Below are 23,724 nucleotides of genomic sequence, written 5' to 3' on the forward strand. Positions count from 1 at the left end.
ATATATAATATATATATATATATATATATATATATATATACATATATATATATATATATATATATATATATACATATATATATATATATATATATTGTATATATATGTATATAATATATCGTATATATGTGTATATATATATATATATGTATATCTATATATGTGTATATATATGTATATAGTATATATGTGTATTATATATGTGTATATGTATATATGTGTATATATATATATATATGTATATATGTGTATATATATGTATATATATATGTATATATATATATATATATATATATATATATATATATATATATATGTATATATATGTATATATATGTATATATATATATATATATATATATATATATATATATATATATATATATATATCTAGATGTATAATAGTTATTTTGTGGGTCCCTTATTTTTGACCTGACTAGTCACGTCACCACCCTTCTCTTAAGCTCCTCTACGTGTGTGTTGGTGTGTGGATTAGTGGATGTCATCATTATGACCTGACCTCATGTTTTTAGGTCACCCTGTATATTTAAGCCTCTCTCTGTCCATGTAATCCAGTTGCCTCTGAAGATGTCTTGAATAAAGACGAAAGCCAAGGCACCATGTTTCCATTTTCCCTGTGATTTTATCAATATATATATATATATATATATATATATATATATATATATATATATATGTATATATGTATATATATATTATATATGTATATATATATATATATATATATATATATATATATATATATATATATATATATATATATATATATATATATATATATATATATATATATATATATATATAATATATATTATAATATATATATATATATATATATATATATATATATATATATATATATATATATATATATATATATATATATATATATATATATATATATATATATATATATATATAATATATTATATATATATATATATATATATATATATATATATATATATATATATATATATATATATATATATATATATATATATATATATATATATATATATATATATATATATATATATATATATATACCGTAGTGATGATGGATGATGATGTTATATGTAGTGATGATGGATGTTGTTATATGTAGTGATGATGGGTGGTGTTATATGTAGTGATGATGGATGGTGTTATATGTACTGATGTTGGATGGTGTTATATGTAGTGATGATGAATGATGTTATATGTAGTGATGATGGATGATGTTATATGTAGTGATGATGGGTGGTGTTATATGTAGTGATGATTAGACAATAAAATAATAACAGTTTAATGCAAAAGAGTGTATTTTGCTGTACCGTTGTAGTGAAAAACATGGTGGAACTTACATACACCGTTAATGAACTATTGATCTTTGGCCCTACACGGTGCTACATGTATTCCATTGAGTGGCAGAAACGAGGTCTACCACATGCCCATGTCTTGAACTGGCTGAATTATTACATTATAAATATTGATTTTTTTTTGTGGAGGAGAGGGGAGGGGAGGGTAGTGGAGGGGAGGGGAGGGCTCGCAATATACTACATATGCGTGTGAAAGAAACACATTATTCATTCATTATTATTTGGACTCAACATCATAAGAAAGGATCAAAACATTAGAGTTATTAAGATATAAGGTTATAACTACCACTCATATATAAGACTTCAGACGATATACTATAAACACATTATTATGGTAAGGTTTAATAGTTATAAGTCTTTCTCTCTTAGTCTTTTATATAATTTTCTCTGTTTCTTTCCTTAGTAATTCTCCAATGTATATATTCTCTTTCTTTCCTTCTCTTTCTGGATGTGGAAATGGTGTAAAGTCCTCAACTGAGCTCACTAACATGGTCTACCCAAACGTGAACGCGCAATTCTGGCACCAAAGAATGAAACGGTGGCTCAAATCAACATGACTCTACTCAGACAGCTTCCAGGCAGTGAGACCTCATTCAAATCTGTTGATACAGTAATCGACCAGGACCAAGCAGTCCAGTACCCTGCAGAATTCCTTAATTCTTTGGAGCCCGCTGGAATGCCTCCTCACCACCTCACTCTCAAGATTGGAACTCTTATAATGCTCTTAAGAAATCTTGAACCACCAATTCTCTGCAATGGCATAAGACTGGTGGTGAAGAACATGATGCCACATGTACTGGAAGCTACAATCCTAACAGGAAAAGCTAAAGGAGAGGACGTTTTTATACCAAGGATACCTCTCATCACCACTGACCTGCCATTTGAATTCAAGCGACTTCAGTTCGCGGTTAAAGTGAGCTTTGCCATGACCATCTACAAAAGCCAGGGACAGTCCCTAAAGATGGTTGGCCTAAACCTGGTGTTTCCTTGCTTCTTTCATGGACAGTTCTATGTTGGATGCTCCAGAGTGGGAACTGGCAAAAATCTGTACATACTTGCTGCTAATGGCAAAACCAAAAATGTGGTCTACCTTAATGTACTACAGTGAGACAATGTGGAGCCTCCCTGAGGGTGGCGTCCTATCGTGGCCTAGCGAAAGAGCCGCCCGGAGGGCGGCGATTCCGCTAGTATATATATGAAACAAAAAAGTATGTCTGTGCGTTTGTTTGTTTGTGTGTCCGCACGAGAATCTCGGAAACTTCTTTACCGATCTGTAGTTATGATGGATGGTGTTATATGTAGTGATGATGGATAGTGTTATATGTAGTGATGATGGATTGTGTTATATGTAGTGATGATGGATGGTTTTATATGTAGTGATGATGGGTGGTGTTATATGTAGTGATGAAGGATGGTGTTATATTTAGTGATGATGGATGGTGTTATATTTAGTGATGATGGATGATGTTATATGTAGTAATGATGGGTGGTGTTATATGTAGTGATGATTCGACAATAAAATAATAACATTTTATTGCTAAAAAATATACTTTGCTGTCCCGTTGTAGTGGAACTTACATACACCGTTAATGAACTATTGATGAAAGATGAAGTTCTGGGGACTGAACAGTAGTTGCAAACAGGGAGTTGCTCAGAGAGACAGACTACTCAGTTGAAGTTCTGGTGAATTTTCTTGAAGAAAATGAGCCTCACCTGGCGCCTGATCAAGAGAATGCTTGCTTATGAACAGATCTTGCAAGCGATACAAGCGGAGCAGGGAGGTATGATGTTTCTCGATGCACCTGGCGAGACAGGAAAAACATTCCTGATCAACCTTCTGTTGGCCAAAGTACGTCATCAGGGGAAAATTGCTCTTGCTGTGGCATCCTCAGGCATTGCTGCAACACTACTAGAAGGAGGACGTACTGCACACTCAGCTTTTAAACTGCCTCTCAAACTCGCTCACAATGAGAATCCAGTGTACGACATCAAAAAAGGATCGGCAAAGGCAAAACTCTAAGAAAAATGCAGCCTCATAGTCTGGGATGAATGCACTATGTCTCACAAGTTAGCGTTTGAAGCATTGGACATGACCTTGCAAGATATAGGAGAAAATGACCAGATCATGGGTGGCATTACAATGGTCATTGCTAGAGACTTTCGCCAGACCCTACCTGTCATTCCTCGAAGCACTCCAGCTGATGAACTGAATGCGTGCCTCAAGGGATCATACCTTTGGAGAAGTGTTCAGACACTCACCCTATCCACAAACATGAGAGTACATCTACAAGGAGATCTGGATGCTGAACGGTTTGCAAACCTTCTACTACAAATTGGGAATGGAACTTTCCCTGTTGATTCAGAAGGACAAATAATTATTCCTCAAGGATGTGTAAATGTTGTAAAGTCCTCAACTGAGCTCACTAACATGGTCTACCCAAACATTATCCACCACTACAAGGATCACAAGTGGCTGCGTGAATGCGCAATTCTTGCACCAAAGAATGAAACGGTGGCTGAAATCAACATGACTCTACTCAGACAGCTTCCAGGCAGTGAGACCTCATTCAAATCTGTTGATACAGTAATCGACCAGGACCAAGCAGTCCAGTACCCTGCAGAATTCCTTAATTCTTTGGAGCCCGCTGGAATGCCTCCTCACCACCTCACTCTCAAGATTGGAACTCCTATAATGCTCTTAAGAAATCTTGAACCACCAATTCTCTGCAATGGCACAAGACTGGTAGTGAAGAACATGATGCCACATGTACTGGAAGCTACAATCCTGACAGGAAAAGCTAAAGGAGAGGACGTTTTTATACCAAGGATACCCCTCATCACCACTGACCTGCCATTTGAATTCAAGCGGCTTCAGTTCCCGGTTAAAGTGAGCTTTGCCATGACCATCTACAAAAGTGAGGGACAGTCCCTAAAGATGGTTGGCCAAAACCTGGTGTTTCCTTACTTCTCTCATGGACAATTCTATGTTGGATGCTCCAGAGTAGGAACTGACAAAAATCTGTACATACTTGCTGCTAATGGCAAAACCAAAAATGTGTTCTACCTTAATGCACTACAGTGAGGCAATGTGGAGCCTCCCGGAGGGTGGCGTCCTACCGTGGCCTAGCGAAAGAGCCGCCCGGAGGGCAGCGATTCCGCTAGTATTTATATATATATATATATATATATATATATATATATATATATATATATATATATATATATATATATATATATATATATATATATATATATATAAGACTGAACTGCTGGCGGGCCGGGCCACCCACACCGGATGTAGTGCACAAAATTGCGCACTGGGAAAATTTTTATGGCCGGTTAATAGTATGGAGGGTAAACTTAGTGAATTGTGGAGTAATCGTCTCCCAGTTGAGGGGGACGATTTGGCACTTTTTTCAGGTTTGTCTTAAGACTATCATCATACCTTTTCAGTTGCCCGCCAGCGTTATGTATACTATTCGTTAGGTGACTAAAGTAGCTGCTTTGGCAGTCTACTCTCATCCAGGCTATTAACATGGCCAGTCCAGCTTATTGCTGTTCATGGATAATGGTAGCCTTGATGCTCCTACAGTTGGTGTCAGCGAAACTGCCATTTGTTATCTTGTCTTTTCAGCGAACTCGGTGGATGGAACGTAGACTACGTTGGTGAAAGTTTTCAAGTGCCATGGGGTGCCTCCTGTATGTGACGCATGTCTTGGTGCCATATAGCAGAGTGGGGAGGACCACTGCTCGATACACGTGCAACTTTTAGATAATTTCAGCTCCCTACAGCTGAAGACACGGGTATGGAGTCTGCCAAAGGCTTGAACCAGGGGCAGGTTGAAAGAGAATCTGAGTCTTACGCACATTCGCCTCAAGGCCGAAGTGTGCATTCGCATCTGCGTAGGTGTTCAAGATCTGCTGTCGGCTGTGTCCTGTGTGAGCGACAAGGGTGAAGTCGTTTGGATATTGAAGTTCAGTAAAGGAAGCTGCCGATACCTTTGTTCCTGTCTGGAGTCATAAAGTTTAAAAGACCCTTCACCCGGTACTCGATGTTCACCCAGCCGGTTAAATTGGCACTGGCACGAGCACTACCATTCATTACTCAACCGAAACACCGATGTGGATGTCCTGACTACCCAGCAGGACCCTCAGCGTCCAAAGCTGACCCACCTCACCTATCCTCCATCCCTGGATGAGGTAGTTACTGCCATCAAACAGATGAAAAGTAATAAAGACTCAGGGCCTCATGGAATCTCAGCTGAGGTGTATAAAGCAGGAGGACCTCTGCTTACCAGCCGTCTCCACTCTCTCCCGGAGAATATATGAGAAAAGGAGGAAATCCCCCAAGCTCTTAAAGACGCCTCCATCGACAATATTTATAAGAACATGGGAGACCAGTCAGACTGTGGCAACTACCGCGGAATCTCGCTGCTGTCCGTAGCTGGCAAGATTATCGCCCGAGTCCTCCTAAACAGACTTCTTCCTGTGGCGGAAAACTTCCTCCCAGAATCTCAGTGTGGTTTTAGACCATCATGTGGCACCACTGACATGATCTTTGCTGCCCGCCAGATACAGGAAAAGTGCAGAGAACAGCGTCGTGACCTGTACATGACCTTCTCTGCATGTTTTTGTTATGACAGTGTCGAGAATACCCCATTCGGCACTGGGATTTGGGTTGTTTTTTGCCGGGTTGTTTATCAGCCAATGTTCGAACAGCTCTCTGAAAGTATATGCTACCGCCTGATCCTCCAGACGCTTAAGTGTTAAAACCTCTTCCGAAGGTTTGTTGCCTTCGCCGTTTTGGGGCGACGTGAAGTGAGAGCTTGGCTCTGACAAGCCGATGATCAGTGTCGCAGTTGTCTGAGCCATGCATGGCTGGAGTGATGAGGACATCTCGACGATCTCTCTCTGACAATCATAAAGTCAATGAGATGCCAGTGTTTGGATCGTGGGTGTTGCCATGAACCCTTGAACTTGTCTGCTTCCCTAAATAAGGTATTGATGATAGTGAGGTTGTGTGCAGCACACTTGCTGAGGAGTAGGCCTTTGGGACTACAGTTGCCTAGTCCATTTCTCCCTATGGTTCCTTGCCAAATGTCAGCATCTCTGCCAACTCCGGCATTAAAGTCACCAAGCAGCACAATCTTATTTTCTCTAAGAATAGAGGTTAGCACTCTGTCGAGATCAGCGTAAAATGCCTCCTTGATGTCACTCTCTGAATCCAGATATGGGGTGTATGCACTGATGAAAAAGGCATGACGCGAGTGATTCAGTGGAACTTGGAGCGTCATGAGGCACTCGTTGATTCCAAGAGGCATTTCAGTTAGCATACGTTGGATGCGTTGGCGGAAGGCAAAGCCAACTCCATAAATGTGATTTTCTCCGCAGCAAAATTACCCTTTCAGAGGGTATAGCCAGACCCCAATTCTGTGAGTCGACCCTCGTCTGGGAGCAGGGACTCACTAATTGCTGCTATGTCGATGTTATACCGAGCCAGCTCTTTTGCCACAAAGGCAGTTCTTCTTTCAGGACGCTCATTTATGCCGGTATCCAGAAGGGTCCTGACATTCCATGCAGGGACCGTAAGTGGTTGTAAAGTTTGTTTTAGTTTTGATCTGTGATTATGATTGTGTTTTCGACCGCATAAGGATGACCTTACTGGGTGCGGTCGCCCAGTCAGGTTTGTTCTTCAGGCAGGCTATGTTTAGGGCACATTTTCTAGCCTCCTCCCCACGTGGGGTGAGCAGTGTGACTCCTCGAAAGGGCTGTTCAGTCGCACAAACAGGATCGGGTTGCACTGATGCCTAGATCCCAGTGCATAAACGACCATCTTATCTGTGTTGCCCATGTGCAGAGTTGTGACTGAAGATTCCCTACAATCATCTCTGCCTGTCCCCGTCGCCAGTCGTCCGTAGCCATAGGACTTTTGATGATGATGATGAGTATGATGAGCTGGATGATGACTGTGCATGAGTTGACTTATGTGGTGAGGTAGGAGTGCAGACTGCAACCACACACCTTGGCTCTCCCTTTTCCTGATCTAGTGGTGCAAGTGTTGCAACGACTGGGGGGAGGGAGAGTTGCAATGACTGCCGATAGCCCAGTTCGTTGGGTTTCGCCTTAGTAGCCTGTCCATCATGCATTGCCTTCGTCTGCTGGTGTAGTCGTTGGGTAACCATGTTGGTCACCTCTTCTGCCTATACCACCGTTGGGGTCTTGTTGGAGCTCTGTAAGCATGTCTGCCCAGTGCGGGCCTCCCCCGCAGATTTTTCGTTTGGGGTTTACTCCTGTAGCCTTATACCTACCAAGGTTAATCCGCAAGGCAGCGGGGCAGTGGTTGGTAGGCGTCAGGGCGTGTCCACATGCCAGTGGGCCTATTTGCCACCACTCTGGGGCCCACTGCTACTCAGAGATCCCCTGTTAGTCTAGCCTGACCCATGAGACACACACACACACACACCCTATACACCACTGTGGACTGTCATGTCTATTAGTCAATTCCTTCTTAAATATATGACAACCATATTACACCTCGTAGCATAACCTTTGTGTAAGTTGACAATTATATGACTTAAGCATTTCTTTTATTTTCCTTGTCATACTTGGTTATACAGCCAATGCCATGGATGTTCATTAAACAAATATCAGTAGTTACCTGTAATTAGGCTCTGCCACGTTTAATTACTTAAAATACAGGTTAATGACTATCGACTGTACAAGGGGTAATAAGGCAAATAAGACTCCCGCTAAGGGTCTGTGGCCTCCACTTCGTCCCTTGTCTGCCACACCCCAGGTGGGAGAGGTAACGTTCTCCCTTCTCATAGCAGTAATTAGGACACAGATATCATACACAGAAAACGTGAATATTGTTGGTCATTATCATGAGTGTGGTGTGAACATGGTTTGTGTGAGGATCTGTTCTGGTGACAGTGGTTGCACAAAGCAAGAATGAGTAAATATTAGCTCACAGCCATTATGAGTGTATTAAGCAACAGGTTAACTTATTATATGCTTTTAAATAATAAAAAATCCAGTCTTGCTAACCACACAATTGCCCTAGCCCACCTCCACTCCTACCCTCTTCATCCACCCCCCCACCCTTCCAAGCCATCACCCTCCTCTCACACATCGGCCCCCAGTCCCCCACTCCGTGTCACGAGCGAATGCTTCGGACACGGGTCAACACTCCAGTGGTTCACAACTCTCGGAGACGATGATTGACAACGCTGCCTGCAGCAGGTGGAAGCGTGGGAAGTTGTATATACGGCCTTCACAATAATCCCCTCTGAGCTCTATATAATCCCCCACAACACAGAACAAAAGAGGATCGTGTTACGTACTTACAACCTTCACAGTGACATCAGCATCTTGTAGCTTGACATCGCTGAGGATGGGCAGGACGTCGTCTATGATGGCGGTGCGCTCCAGCTTGTCCAGTATCCGCTCTATACAGCCCAACACGGTGAGGCAGAGAGCGACGTCAGTGGGGTTCTTTTCATAGATGGCCTTCGTCCTGGGCAGAACTGTCTTCTTGATGGCATCAGCGTCCAGATACTCTGACGCATTGCTGGCCGCCACCACCGCAGCCACCTGAGGGGGGAGGGGGTTGATATACTGTAAGTCTGTTTATTTATGAATGGGGCTAATAGATAATAGTTTACAACATTGCTTTGTTAGAAGGTGCCACCTTAGAAAAAGTTGTAGGAGTTGCAACTTTCCTACTTTGGTTTTTAAGATTTTTTCGTCCTGAATACTAACACCAACGCCCCACCTCCGTGCGGCCGCTATTATCCGCTAACCAGAAACCGATTTATCGTAAATAAGATAAACCAGTCTGCTAACATACCTATCCTAGGATGGAAGAGCATAGGTTAGGTAGATTGATACAGAGCAAGTGTACTGTAGCTATGTGCGCTTATTGACTAACCTGCGACGTATTCCAGAATATTCCTCTCACCAAATATAATCTGTTTTAAGGTGTGATTTACTACCACCATTACTGTGACTATTTCTACATAGTGACAAGTAGGTCGTGGCTTTTACACCTTCGGTGTCTAGACGGGCTGACAAATTTACCGAGGTGAGTGAATTTAACCCGAATGAACCACCGAGCGCAACACAGTCTGATATTGATATTGAAACAGTTTATTTTGCCAGAAAAACACAGATACAGAGTTGATAATAATAACAATATTAACTTAGCTGAGCCAATTGAGAGCCTGAGCCCTCTTGTGGCACCTGATTTATACTGTACATTTATCTCAAGGAAATATTATGTAACATTTAGTATCATCTGGAATAGTACACGTAACATGTGTTAGTAAGAACATATGAGAATGTTACCACGGTTATCACTTTGTTATTTGTTATTTTTTTATACATTTATATTATAAGTATATACATATTTGACAGTGGAGTTGATATACTTTAATCTGATAAGTGAGGGAAGCAATACAACATGGGTTGTATTAAGGTGATCAGGATCACAGCTTGACGGCAAATACATAATTATTGCAATGGTAATTTGTCTGTTTACGTGACAATGATATAATGGTTTTGGTGGTACAATAAAATTAAGAGTATAAAGTACCAGTAAGTGTCACAAAACATTAATACTTAGACAATTGATATTTTTTAAGAGATGATTTAAAGGGAGAGTGTTGTAGTAATATTCGTATCATTAGTGAGGGTGGGAGTAGTATTCTGCCCGGTCCTTTTGATGCAATAGCTTTTTATTGTCAATAAAATATTTCAATTTCAATTGTATCATTAGGTCATTGGTTACAATAAAACCGAGTTCAGAGATGGTTTTTGTCAACCTACCGAAGCACCAAAGTTATGGAGGTCAAGACTTAATTATCACGATGCACTGTATAAATACATTCACAGTATTGGTGCTTGAAAATCGTATCTTGATGTATAGTCTCATAAGTGAGAGCATTATTTCGATATATGGGTATATTTCATTGTCATAAATTAAAGTCAAACTGCACAGTTAAACTTGAACTTTAACGACGTAATAACATACCTCAGACGGTCTTAAGCTCCAAGAGGGTATCAAATTTACACTGAGCTTCTGCCTAAAATAAACACGTCCACCTAGCAACAGTCAGGAGAAAATTTTACGACCAGAAACTGCGAATATGAACCCAGAACTCCATTAACAGTATCCGGGAAGGTCAGGTGAACACCAAGGCCACAGTGAGTACACCTGAGGAAGAATCACATCTTTGTGACAGAAATATAGAGAAATACGAAGCGATTTGAAACACCCCTCACAGCCAGTGATTGTGTTGGATAGCCATGGCCTCTGCAGTTTATTTATAATTTCTTGTTTTAAATTGGGTAAAATTTCACTTGTTGCCACTCTACGAAATCGAAGTTGAAACAATGTTTTTCCGATGGTTTTTGATGTGTTATGAACGAATTTGACCTTCATTTCCGAAGCAAATTAATTGTTTCTGAGATTAGCTGCCCTCCCATTTCAGAATCTAGAGATTTGCTATTAAAATCACGGTAAAAAGTGTTCAAACACATCGAAAACCATCGGTAAAACAAAACCCTAACCAACCTAACCTAACCTAACTGGGGAATTCCACAGTCGTTCGATGTTTTGCGGTGTACTGCTACGTCGTTCGATGTTCTGGGTGTGTGTACCACCACGTACAGACATAATAACATTTTAAATATCTCGCTTAAACGTAATTTGCGCCAGGACTGCCATTGAAGAAAAGTGTCTTAGAATTGTCAAAATTACCGATTGCAACTATAAAATTCTCGCGTTTCGCTTTGTGGCAAGAAGTGAAAGGTAAATTTCCATAAATAATAAATGTTAAATATTCTCGCTTATACGCAATTTGAGCCATAAATATCAGAAGAAAAGTGTCTTAGAATTGTCAAAACTACTGATTGCAAAAACATAAAATTCTCGAGATTAGTTTTGTGGCAATAAATGAAATATCATAAATTTAGTTTTTAATTCGGAACTATCAGGTGTTGTTCGATTTCGTTCATTTTCCACACAAATTCTTATCATTATAGTATTTTAAAAGAGGCGACAGTTTTATTTCAATTATATGTATTTTTCTCTATCTACGACCATAAATCACCTGTAGTGGGCAGGCTATGAAAGATGAGGAAAATTGCAGGGTAATACACGGTGAAAAACTGATCATTTGACACTAAAATGACGTCTCTTCATACTTTGCAAGGGAAGAAATTGATTATTTACCGTAAATACTCCTGCGAAAAATTTGCCGTGTCACCGCTCATTATTGTCTGCCCTTGTTTACAACAGACCCACTGTACTCTCACCCACCCCCTCCCTCCCCTCAAAAAATTTGTAAAAATAAAAAATAAATAGTAGCCATCACCTTTGCTAGATCCAGGACGATGTGGCCTGTGTCAGGTCTGCTCGGTGACAGTAATGCCACGACATGCATTAAGATGGTAATATTTCGTCTCAATATCTCTTGGTGTATCACTATACGAAAGGGAAATTTTTCTTTGGTGATTATTTTGAATGTGCCTGTCCGCTGAAATCATGTGCTAACCTAACCTAACCAAACGTAACGTAACCTAAGCTAAGCTAACTTAACCTAAGGGGTATAGGTTAATATTCCTCCATTTTAATTTTAACAAACCGTTAATTTGCACAAAAATGAAGGTTAGACTTGAGTAAAACACACCAAAAATAACCTATTCTCATACCAAAAGGAAACAACCAACCAACCTAATCTAACCTAACCTAACTTATTCTCATACCAAAGGAACCAACCAACCAACCAACCAGCCAACCTACCAACCCAACCTAACTAAAGAAGAAAAGAAAAAAGTGATTTGCCCCAAAGATAAATGTCAGAATCATTTAAACAGCAAGAAAACTAGCGAAAAAATATTTTTCATGTGAAGAAAGGTGATGGGTGGTTAACGAAAAATTACCGTCTACCAACTCTTTCTGGTGTTAGTGCTGCTCTCATACATTACCTTTAACTCAAGTTCCTCGGTAAAATTTGTGCAATTGTATCACCTGAACATGGTAATATTGCTGCAATCATAGAATTCCGGAAATTCACTACACTCAATCGATAGAACTATTTTTTCTATGATAATTTTCTTATATTACATTTCTGTCGCAAATTGATAAATAAGGAAGTTATTGAATTTTAAAAAGAATAAAATCAGAGTACCTGTTGCCCCTACACTGTTGCTCAAATTGTGTGTGTTCGTACGTTCGCTTACCTCCGTGCATGTGCCAGCCAATCAAATCTAGGGGGGCATCAATCAACTATAGGGGGGCGCCACTAAATATATGGGGAAGCCAACCAAATCCAGTAAAAATCCCAACATTTGATTCAACCAATTAGCGTTCAATATTCGGCGTGGGTGGTAGGATGCGGGACATTTTTAATCAGTTGCAACATGGAACCATTATGTGCCAGGTGGGAATTCGATTATTGGAAGATTATTGTATTAATTCATTCTAAAAGTAAGGAAACTTTAGAGAACAGAGGAACCCACGACGCATTCTGGTCCCTGACTCAGACTCGGAGTAAGGTAAGAAACACTGTAAAAGCTATTTATATTCTCGTGGAGGCTGACCACGCGACTCTAGGGTTATTGCATAGTGTTTGGGTCGGGGTGGAGCCCCTACTAGGGGGTTAGGTAAGGTTTAGTTTGGTTATATTGTATAAGTACTGAATTCAGAACACACAGTATATAGAACTATTTTGAAGGGGGCTAAATTAAAAATGAGTGAGTTCCGATAAAAACGAATGTCAGACTTGAACCAATCGCATCAAAAACCTAAAAAATAAGAACACTCTTATTCTCATCAGATTCTTTGGTTGCTGTAATCTGCAATTTTACCAACTTGTCTCGTCCTGGAGCCGAGTTTTGAGCTACAGTGCAACTCTCTGGTTCCTTGAGTCTTCCAGTCAACAGTAGCAATAGATATCGCGAGGAAAATCTTATACGTACACTAAATTCTCTCAAAAACTCGGTGTGTTGGTCACCACCAATCCACCACTTTACTGTAACTCACAATAACTGGTGTAGACCTATGCAGGCCATTGCATTTTTTTTTTTTTTTTTAATTGATTTGTAGAATATTACCTACGTGGACCTTAAGCTAAAATGCTGGTCCACCCACTGTTGGATAAAACCACCAGCGTCTTGTTAAATGCACATCTCCACCACTAATGGTGATGCTCGGTAAGAAACTGTAGGGTTTCTTGAGAGTAGTTGGTGTTAGCTTCTGGCAACCTTCTGCTGTGATAGGTGGTTGTATGTTTCTCCTAGCTAATTGTGTTCCAGGGCCTCTCATGAGGTAGTGCTGCAGTGTGTTTGTTCCGCTGTCAGGTCTTGCACATGCGCTGCTCTGCTTGTGCCGATACATTCCCAAATGCATGGGTATCCCAGTCTCAGTGGTGTTGACTTCTTTCTTGTTATATCCTTCTCGAGTGGTGGTCTCTCATAACTCGTGACCAGATAGTACCACCTGGCCGATCGTGATACTGGTGTTAATCTTCTATGCTTCTTACTGGGCTCGTGTTATTGTTGGCCTTTATCTGCTCCTGACTGAGCGGATGTTCATCTCAATGTTTCGCTGTCCTAACGCAGCCTTGGCAGCATCATCAGCTCGTTAATTCCTGGGATTCCGATATGACTGGGCACCCAGTTAATGATAACTTGCCGATCTTGTAGTTTTAACCCTTGCAGTAGGCCAACAGCGGATGTTATGAGATGAATGTTGTCTCTAGGCTTTCTGCATTGTAGTGCTTCAATAGCACACGAAGTGTGTCTATTACAACGCCTTGTTGACTGTTTATGGAAGCGTGTCTTAGGCTCCGTATGGCAGCTAGCTCAACTTGCAAAGTAGAGCATCCATCTGGAGTCTCTCCAAAGGAACGTGTTACCTCCTTCTATAGTGAAGGCTGCTCCTGCCTTCGTACTAGTGGTCTTTACTCAGAGCCGTCTGTGTAATACACTGCACTATTGTGAGGTGTTAGTGCCTTCATGTTTCTCTGCTGTCTGTCGGAGCTCGGGTGACAGTCAGCCTTTCTTGTCCCAGTTTGTAGAATGTTGAAGACTGCTGGCGGGACTCCCACGGTGCTAGTCTGGACTCATTGTATCAGGTCCTTTGCTGAGGATTGTGTTTTTCAATTTGTCGATAGCGTCAGCTGCACTGTAAGCATGTTTTGTTAAAGATATCTTAAAGGTTCAGTGCTCTAAGAGTCCATTCTTGATGTCACCCTCCTGAGCCCTGGTAATCAGTTCTGTTGCCAAGCCAGCATCGTTCCGCTCTGGTTTGGAGAGATGCGAGACCTGTCTCCATGTGCAAGTTTTCAATTTTTGTCCACATAGGTGCCTTGACAATGGCTCTCCCAGCGTTGGCCATTGCAGACCCCCCAGACGCCAGACCTGACGGACACTTATAAACAAACAACATGATGAGAAACTGTCCAATGATTGCTCTTAACGTTTCATATTACCAGTCTTTATTTCTTGGTCTACCTCACCGCCATCTATCAACTAAATTAAGTACCCGATCTTATTTCATCTGATTATTAAACACCTTAACCTACCCCACCTCCTTCCCCAGGTAGCGATAAGGGGACTAATCTTCACGTGATGCATTAAGGACAGTATTTCCGTTTGAGTCAAATTTATCCTGTTTTGTTTACAACACACACACAGCCTTCCTCCCCTCACCATATAAGGTCACACACTTTACATATTCTCCGAACAGCTCATGAATGCCAAGGCTCCCAACACAACCACTCACATTCTCTCTCCTAAAAGCAAGAAAATCGAGTCACCTTCAATGCTACCATTCTTATCCAGGTACCCAGAACGTGCCATAACCTCTCATTCTTGCCCATCAAATACTAAAATATTCCAAAGTTAATTTATCCCAAAGGAGAGGAAGAATATGAGAAGATACCTAAATGTAATATACTGTAAAGTGGTGGTTGAAATGGCGTCGATAGTGTACAGAGACTGTGTAATGGATAGGTTCTTCTGTATACTATAGGTAAGAAGATCAACTACTACAACCCCCTTCCTACACACCCCAACAACTACACCTTTCCCTACACACCCCAAAAACCACACCTTTCCCTACACACCTAACAACCACACCTTTCCCCACACACCCCAACAACCACACCTTCTACACACCCCAACAAACACACCTTCCCTACACACCCCACAACACACACCTTTCCCTACACACCTCAACAACCACACCCTTTCCCTACACACCCTAACAACCACACCTTTCTACACACCCTAACAACCACACATTCTTTCTACACACTTACAACTACATTAATTACAACCACACCTTTCCCTACACACCCCTAACAACCACACTCTTTCCCTACACACCTCACTACAACCACACTTTCCCTACACACCTCACAACCAAACCTTTCCCTACACACTTTCACTACAACACTTTCCTCATACACACCCCAACAACTACACCTTTCCCCACACACCCCTCACAACCACACCTTCCCACACACCCACACAACCACACCTTTCCCACACACCCCAACAACCACACCTTTCCCCACACCTCACTACAACCACACTCTTTCCCCTACACACCCTTCAACAACCACACTTTTCTACACACCTCAACAACTACACTCTTTCCTTACACTCTCAATTAACATTTTCCCATACACACTTACAACCACACCTTTCTACATAACTCTAAAAACTACACCTTCCCTACACACTTAACAACTACACCTTCTCTACACACCCCTACAACCACACCTTCTCTACACACCCTAACAACCACACTTTTCCCTACACCTCACATAACCACACTCTTTCCCTACACACCCAACAACCACACTCTTCTCACACACCCCTAACAACCACACCTTTCCCTACACATTCATCACAACCACACTTTTCCCTACACACCCTAACAACCACCTTACACACCCTTACAACTAACACTCTTCCCATACACCCCCAACAACCACACTCCTTACACTCCCCACAACCACACCTTTCCCCACACACCCCAACAACCACACCTTTCCCTACACACCCCTAACAACCACACCCTACACACCCCAAACAACCACACCTTCCCCCACACACCCTCACAACCACACCTTTCTCCCTACACACCCCAACAACCACACCTTTCTCCCCACACACCCCAACAACCACACCTTCCCCTACACACCCTCACAACCACACCTTTCCCCCACACACCCCAACAAACACACTCTTTCCTACACACCTCAACAACCACACCTTTCCCTACACACCCCAACAACCACACTCTCTTTACACACCTCACTACAACACACACCTTTACACACCCCAACAACCACACCTTTCCCTACACCTCTAACAACTACACTCTTTCCCTATACACACTTTACTATAAACAACACTTCTTACACACCTTAACAACCACACTCTTACACACCTCTACTACAACCACACTTCTCTCACACACCCCAACAACCACACCTTCTCACACCCTAAACAACCACACTTCCCCTACACACCCCCAACAACCACACCTTTCCCTACACACCCCAACAACCACACCCTTCCCCCACACACCCTCACAACCACACCTTCTCTACACACCCCCACAACCACACACCTTTCCCCTACACACCCCCACAACCACACTCTTTCCCCTACACACCCCTACAACCACACCTTTTCCCTTACACCTCCTAACAACCACACCTTTCCCACACACCCCTCAACCACACCTTTTCCCTACACACCCCACAACCACACTCTTCACACACCCAACAACCACACCTTTCCTCACACACCCCCAACAACCACACCTTTCCCCCACACACCCCAACAACCACACCTTTCCCTACACACCAACAACCACACCTTTCCCCTACACACCCTCACAAACCACACCTTTCCCCTACACACCCCAACCACACCTTTCCCTACACACCCCTCACACAACCACACCTTTCCCCTACACACCCCAACAACCACACCTTCCCCTACACACCCCTCACACAACCACACCTTTCCCCACACACCTAACAACTACACACCTTTCTCATACACCATAAACTACATTTTTTTACACACTTTAACAATTCACATTTTTTCTACACACTTCACAACTACACTCTTTCTCTACACACTTACTAAATCACTTTTTTACACACCTCAACAATCACATTTTTCTAATACCTTTCACACTCTTTCTCTTTACACACTTCTACAACCACACCTTTTCCCACACACACCCCACACAACCACACCTTTCTCACACCCCAACAACCACACCTTCCCTACACACCCCCACAACCACACCTTTCCCCTACACACCCCTCTACAACCACACACACCTTTCCCTACACACCCCAACAACCACACACTTTCCCTTACACACCTCACAAATCCACACCTTTCCCTTACACACCCCTACAACCACAATCTTTCCCTACACACTCTTAACAACCACACTCTTTCTCACACACTTTCATACAAATCCACATTCCTTTTCCACTACACACCCCACACACTCTTTCCCTACACACCCAACAACCACACCTTTTCCCCTACACACCCTCACAACCACACTCTTTTCCCTACACACCCCAACAACCACACCTTTCCCTACACACCCCTAACAACCACACCTTTCCCTACACATCCCCACAACCACACCTTCCCCTACACACCCCAACAACCACACCTTTCCCCACACACCCCAACAACCACACCTTTCCCTACATAACAACCACACCCCTACAAATCCTAACAACTACCATTTTTTCACACACTTTACAATTCAAACATAATTTTTCTTTCACACACTCTAAAATCCACACTCTTTTCTACACACACCCTAACAACCACACTCTTTTCTCTACACAACCTTCAACAACCACATTTTCCCTACACACCCCCACACAACCACACTTCCCCTCACACACCCACAACCACACCCTTCTCTACACACCCAACAACCACACCTTTCTACACACCTCACACAACCACACCTTTCCCTCACACACCCCAACAACCACACCTTTCCCTACACACCTCACAACCACACCTTCTACACACCCCAACAACCACAATTTTTCTCCTCACACACCCCAACAACCACATCTTTCCCTTTACACCTCCTAATCCACACCTTTCCACACACCCACACACAACCACACCTTCCCCTACACACCCCCACACAACCACACCCTTCCCCACACCCAACAACCACACCTTCCCCACACACCCCACACAACCACACCTTCTACACACCCCCCACACCACACTCTCACACACTCCAACAACCACACCTTTTCCCTACACACCTCACAACCACACCTTACACACCCTAACAACCACACTTTCCCTACACACACCTCACACAACCACACCTTTCCCTACACACCTAACAACCACACCTTTTCCCTACACACCCCAACAACCACACCTTTCCCTACACACCTCACTACAACCACACTTTTCTCTACATACACACCATACTTCTTACATAATTTCTACAACCATAACTCTAACAACTACACTCTTTCCCTACACACTCTAACAACTATAATTCTTTTCTTACACACTCTCAATAACAACACTCTTACACACCCTAACAACTACACTCTTTACACACTTTCTCACAACCACACCTTTTCCCTACACACCCCAACAACCACACCTTTCCCTACACTTAAACAACTACACCTTTCCCCATACACCCCTCACTACAACCACACTTTCTTACACACCCCAACAACCACACCTTTCTCTTACACACCTCAACAACCACACCTTTTCCCCTATATTACAACACATTTCTAATTAAAACAATTTCTACACACTTACAATCACACCTTTTCCCTCACACATACTACAATCATACTCTTTACACACTCTAACAACTACACTTTCTCTTACACTCCACAACAACACCTTTCTCTTTACACACCCTAACAACCACACTCTTTTCTACACCTCTACATTCACAAATTTTTTTTACACACTTACTACAACCACACTTTTCCCTACACACCCTCACACTAACAACCTACACTTTTCTCTACACACCCCAACAACAACACCTTTCCCCTACACACCTCTAACAACCACACTTTCCCCACACACCTCTACACAATCACACTCTTTCCCTACACACCTTAAAATATTCTTACACATCCTAACAACCACACTTTCTTACACACCCCACAACCACACCTTTCCCCACACACCCCCACACTCTTATTTTACACACCCCAACAAACCACACCTTTTCCCCTACAACACCCAACAACCACACCTTTCTCACACACCCCACAACCACACCTTCCCCTACACACCCCCACAACCACACCTTTCCCTACACACCCCAACAACCACACCTTTTCCCTATACACCCTCACACACACTCTTCTCTACACACCTCTAACAACTACACTCTTTTCTACACACCTCACACACCTTTCCCTACACACCCCAACAACCACACCTTTCTCCCTATACACCCCAACAACCACACCTTCCCCACACTTCCCAACATCCACACTCTCCTACCTTCCACCCCACAACCACACACCTTCCCCACACACCCCACAACCACACCCCCCACACACCCAACAACCACACCTTCCCCTACACACCCCTAACAACCACACCCTTCCCCCACACACCCCCACAAATCACACCTTTCCCCTACACACCTAACAACCACACCTCTTTCCCTTACACACCTCACAACCACATTCTCTTTACACACTCCTAATAAACCACTTTTCTCTACACACTTTACTACAACTACACTCTTACACATCCCACAAATCCACACTTTTCTCACACTCTCACAACCACACTTTTTCTACACACTTAACAACTACACTTTTCCCTATAAAATCTCATACAACTACACTTTCTACACACAACTACACTCTTTCACACACCTTACCAACTACATTCTTCTTTTACACACTCACAACCACACTCTTCCCCACACCCTAACAACCACACTCTTTCCCTACACACTTTCTACAACTACACTCTTTCCCTACACACCTCTACAACCACACTTTTTCCTACACATTCCAACAACTACACTCTTTTCCTACACAACTTTACAACCACACTCTTTTCTCATACACTTCTACACACACTTAACAACTACACTCTTTCCTACACACCTCACAACCACACACTCTTCCCTACACACCTAACAACTCACACCTCTTCCTACACACCTCTTACTACAACCACACCTTTCCCTCACACACCCCACAACCACACCTTCCCTCTACACACCCTCAAACCACACCTTTCCCCACACACCCCAACAACCACACCTTCCCCACACACCCTCACACAACCACACCTTCTCTACACACTCAACAAACCACACCTTTCTCTTACACACACCTACAACCACACCTTTTCCCTACACACCTCTACAACCACACCTTTCTTCCTACATCCTAACAACTACACTCTTTTCCCTACACACCCTTACACAACCACACTCTTTCTCACACACCCCTATACAACCACACCTTTCCCCACACACCCCAACAACCACACACCTTCCCCACACCCCCCACAACCACCCTCTCCCCTCACACCCTCAAAAACCACACCTTTCCCCACACACACCCCAACAACCACACCTTTCCCTACACACACCTCACAACCACACCTTCCCTACACACCCCCCAACAACCACACCTTTCCCCCACACACCCCAACAACCACACCCTTTCCCCCTACACACCCCCACAACCACACCTTCTCCCTACACACCCCAACAACCACACCTTTCCCCTACACACCCCAACAACCACACCTTTCCCCTATACCCCCATATTCACACTCTTCTCACACACCCTAACAACCACACTCTTTCTCCTTTACACACCTCACAACCACACCTTTTTCCTACACACCCACAACCACACCTTCCCCACACCCCACAACCACACCTTTCACACCTCACAACCACACCTTTTCCCCTACACACCCCAACAACCACACCTTCCCCACACACCCTCACAACCACACCTTCCTCACACCCCAACAACCACACCTTTCTCTCTTACACACCCTCACAACCACACCTTTCCTACACACCCCAACAAACCCACCTTTCCCCTACACACCCCCTCACAACCACACCCCCTACACACCCAACAACTCAATCTTACCTTGCCATTAACTACAACCACACACCTCCCCACACACCTCCACAACACGCTTTATTGCACTGCTTTAGTCCCCATTCCCACGCCCCCCTGAAACTTGTCTGTCTTGGCCATCCATCCAACTCCACCACCACTCACTTGCTGCCATCAGGTGTCTTCTTAAACAATACATGTTGACTCCATTCATTACCAGAGCTGGTGCCGATGTCCCTCCTCTCTCCCCTCCCTCCTGGCCCCCCTCTTTTCTCCTTCTTTCACCTTTGTTCCTTTCCACTCTCTCCTTTTACCAGCTTTTTCCTTTTTTTTTCTTCCTGCCTCCCCCTCCCCCCTGCCCCTCCCCAAACCACCTCTCCCTACTCTCTCCAGCCACCCTCCCCACTCTTCCCAGCTACTCCCCCCTCCCCACCTCTCCCCCCAGCCACCCCCCCACCCTCTCACCCAGCCACCTCTCCCCACCTCTCCCCAGCCACCCCTCCCACCCCTCCCCAGCTTCACCCTCCCCCACTCTCTCCCAGCCACCCCCCCCCACTCTCTCCCAGCCACCCTCCCCACTCTCTCCAGCCACTCTCCCCACCTCCCTCCCCAGCCACCTCTCCCCCACCTCTCTCCCAGCCACCTCCTCACTCACCAGCCACCCCCACTCTCTCCCCAGCCACCTCTCCCCCACTCTCCCCAGCCACCTCTCCCCACTCTCCCCACCTCTCCCACCCCCCAGCCACTCCCACCACCTCTCCCCAGCACCCTCCCCCCACCTCTCCCCAGCTCACCTCCCCACCCCCCTCCCCAGCCCACCTCTCCCCACTCTCTCTCCCAGCCACCCTCCCCACCTTCCCCACACTCTCCAGCCCCACCTCTCCCCCCCACCCCTCACCCGCCACCTCCCCACACCCTCTCCCAGCCACCTCTCCCCCACCCTCCCTCCCCAGCCACCTCCCCACCTCTCCTCCCCCACACCCTCTCCCCACCCCACCCTCCCAGCCACCCCTCCTCACCCCTCCCAACCACCTTCCTCCCCCCACCTCTCCTCACCCTCTCCCAGCCACCCTCCCTCACCCTCCCCAGCTTACCTCTCCCCACCTTCTCCTCAATCTCTTTCTCCCATAGCTACCTCTAATTACCTTTTCAATCCCCCCCTCACATTCCCCACCCCCACCCATCCACTCTATATTTTTTTTTTTTTTTTTTTTTTTTTTTTTTTTTTTTTTTTTTTTTTTTTTTTTTTTTTTTTTTTTTTTTTTTTTTTTTTTTTTTTTTTTTTTTTTTTTTTTTTTTTTTTTTTTTTTTTTTTTTTTTTTTTTTTTTTTTTTTTTTTTTTTTTTTTTTTTTTTTTTTTTTTTTTTTTTTTTTTTTTTTTTTTTTTTTTTTTTTTTTTTTTTTTTTTTTTTTTTTTTTTTTTTTTTTTTTTTTTTTTTTTTTTTTTTTTTTTTTTTTTTTTTTTTTTTTTTTTTTTTTTTTTTTTTTTTTTTTTTTTTTTTTTTTTTTTTTTTTTTTTTTTTTTTTTTTTTTTTTTTTTTTTTTTTTTTTTTTTTTTTTTTTTTTTTTTTTTTTTTTTTTTTTTTTTTTTTTTTTTTTTTTTTTTTTTTTTTTTTTTTTTTTTTTTTTTTTTTTTTTTTTTTTTTTTTTTTTTTTTTTTTTTTTTTTTTTTTTTTTTTTTTTTTTTTTTTTTTTTTTTTTTTTTTTTTTTTTTTTTTTTTTTTTTTTTTTTTTTTTTTTTTTTTTTTTTTTTTTTTTTTTTTTTTTTTTTTTTTTTTTTTTTTTTTTTTTTTTTTTTTTTTTTTTTTTTTTTTTTTTTTTTTTTTTTTTTTTTTTTTTTTTTTTTTTTTTTTTTTTTTTTTTTTTTTTTTTTTTTTTTTTTTTTTTTTTTTTTTTTTTTTTTTTTTTTTTTTTTTTTTTTTTTTTTTTTTTTTTTTTTTTTTTTTTTTTTTTTTTTTTTTTTTTTTTTTTTTTTTTTTTTTTTTTTTTTTTTTTTTTTTTTTTTTTTTTTTTTTTTTTTTTTTTTTTTTTTTTTTTTTTTTTTTTTTTTTTTTTTTTTTTTTTTTTTTTTTTTTTTTTTTTTTTTTTTTTTTTTTTTTTTTTTTTTTTTTTTTTTTTTTTTTTTCTCTCTCCTTGGTGTCCTTTCCAACTGAACGAAGTATCGA

General features: G+C 42.1%; 1 protein-coding gene across 1 annotated transcript in view; it reads right to left on the reverse strand.

Moving 5' to 3' along the window:
- LOC121862401 (SCY1-like protein 2) overlaps positions 1 to 23,724 on the reverse strand; it is a 225,703-nt gene that overhangs the window by 124,196 nt on the left and 77,783 nt on the right. The window contains exon 3 of the mRNA XM_042360665.1: positions 8,726 to 8,975. Within this exon, the coding sequence (XP_042216599.1) occupies positions 8,726 to 8,975 (250 nt within the window). The remainder of the gene's footprint in view (positions 1 to 8,725; positions 8,976 to 23,724) is intronic.

The sequence above is a fragment of the Homarus americanus genome, unplaced genomic scaffold (assembly GCF_018991925.1).
Source record: "Homarus americanus isolate GMGI-L3 unplaced genomic scaffold, GMGI_Hamer_2.0 scaffold31037, whole genome shotgun sequence".
Taxonomy (NCBI): Eukaryota; Metazoa; Arthropoda; class Malacostraca; order Decapoda; family Nephropidae; genus Homarus; species Homarus americanus.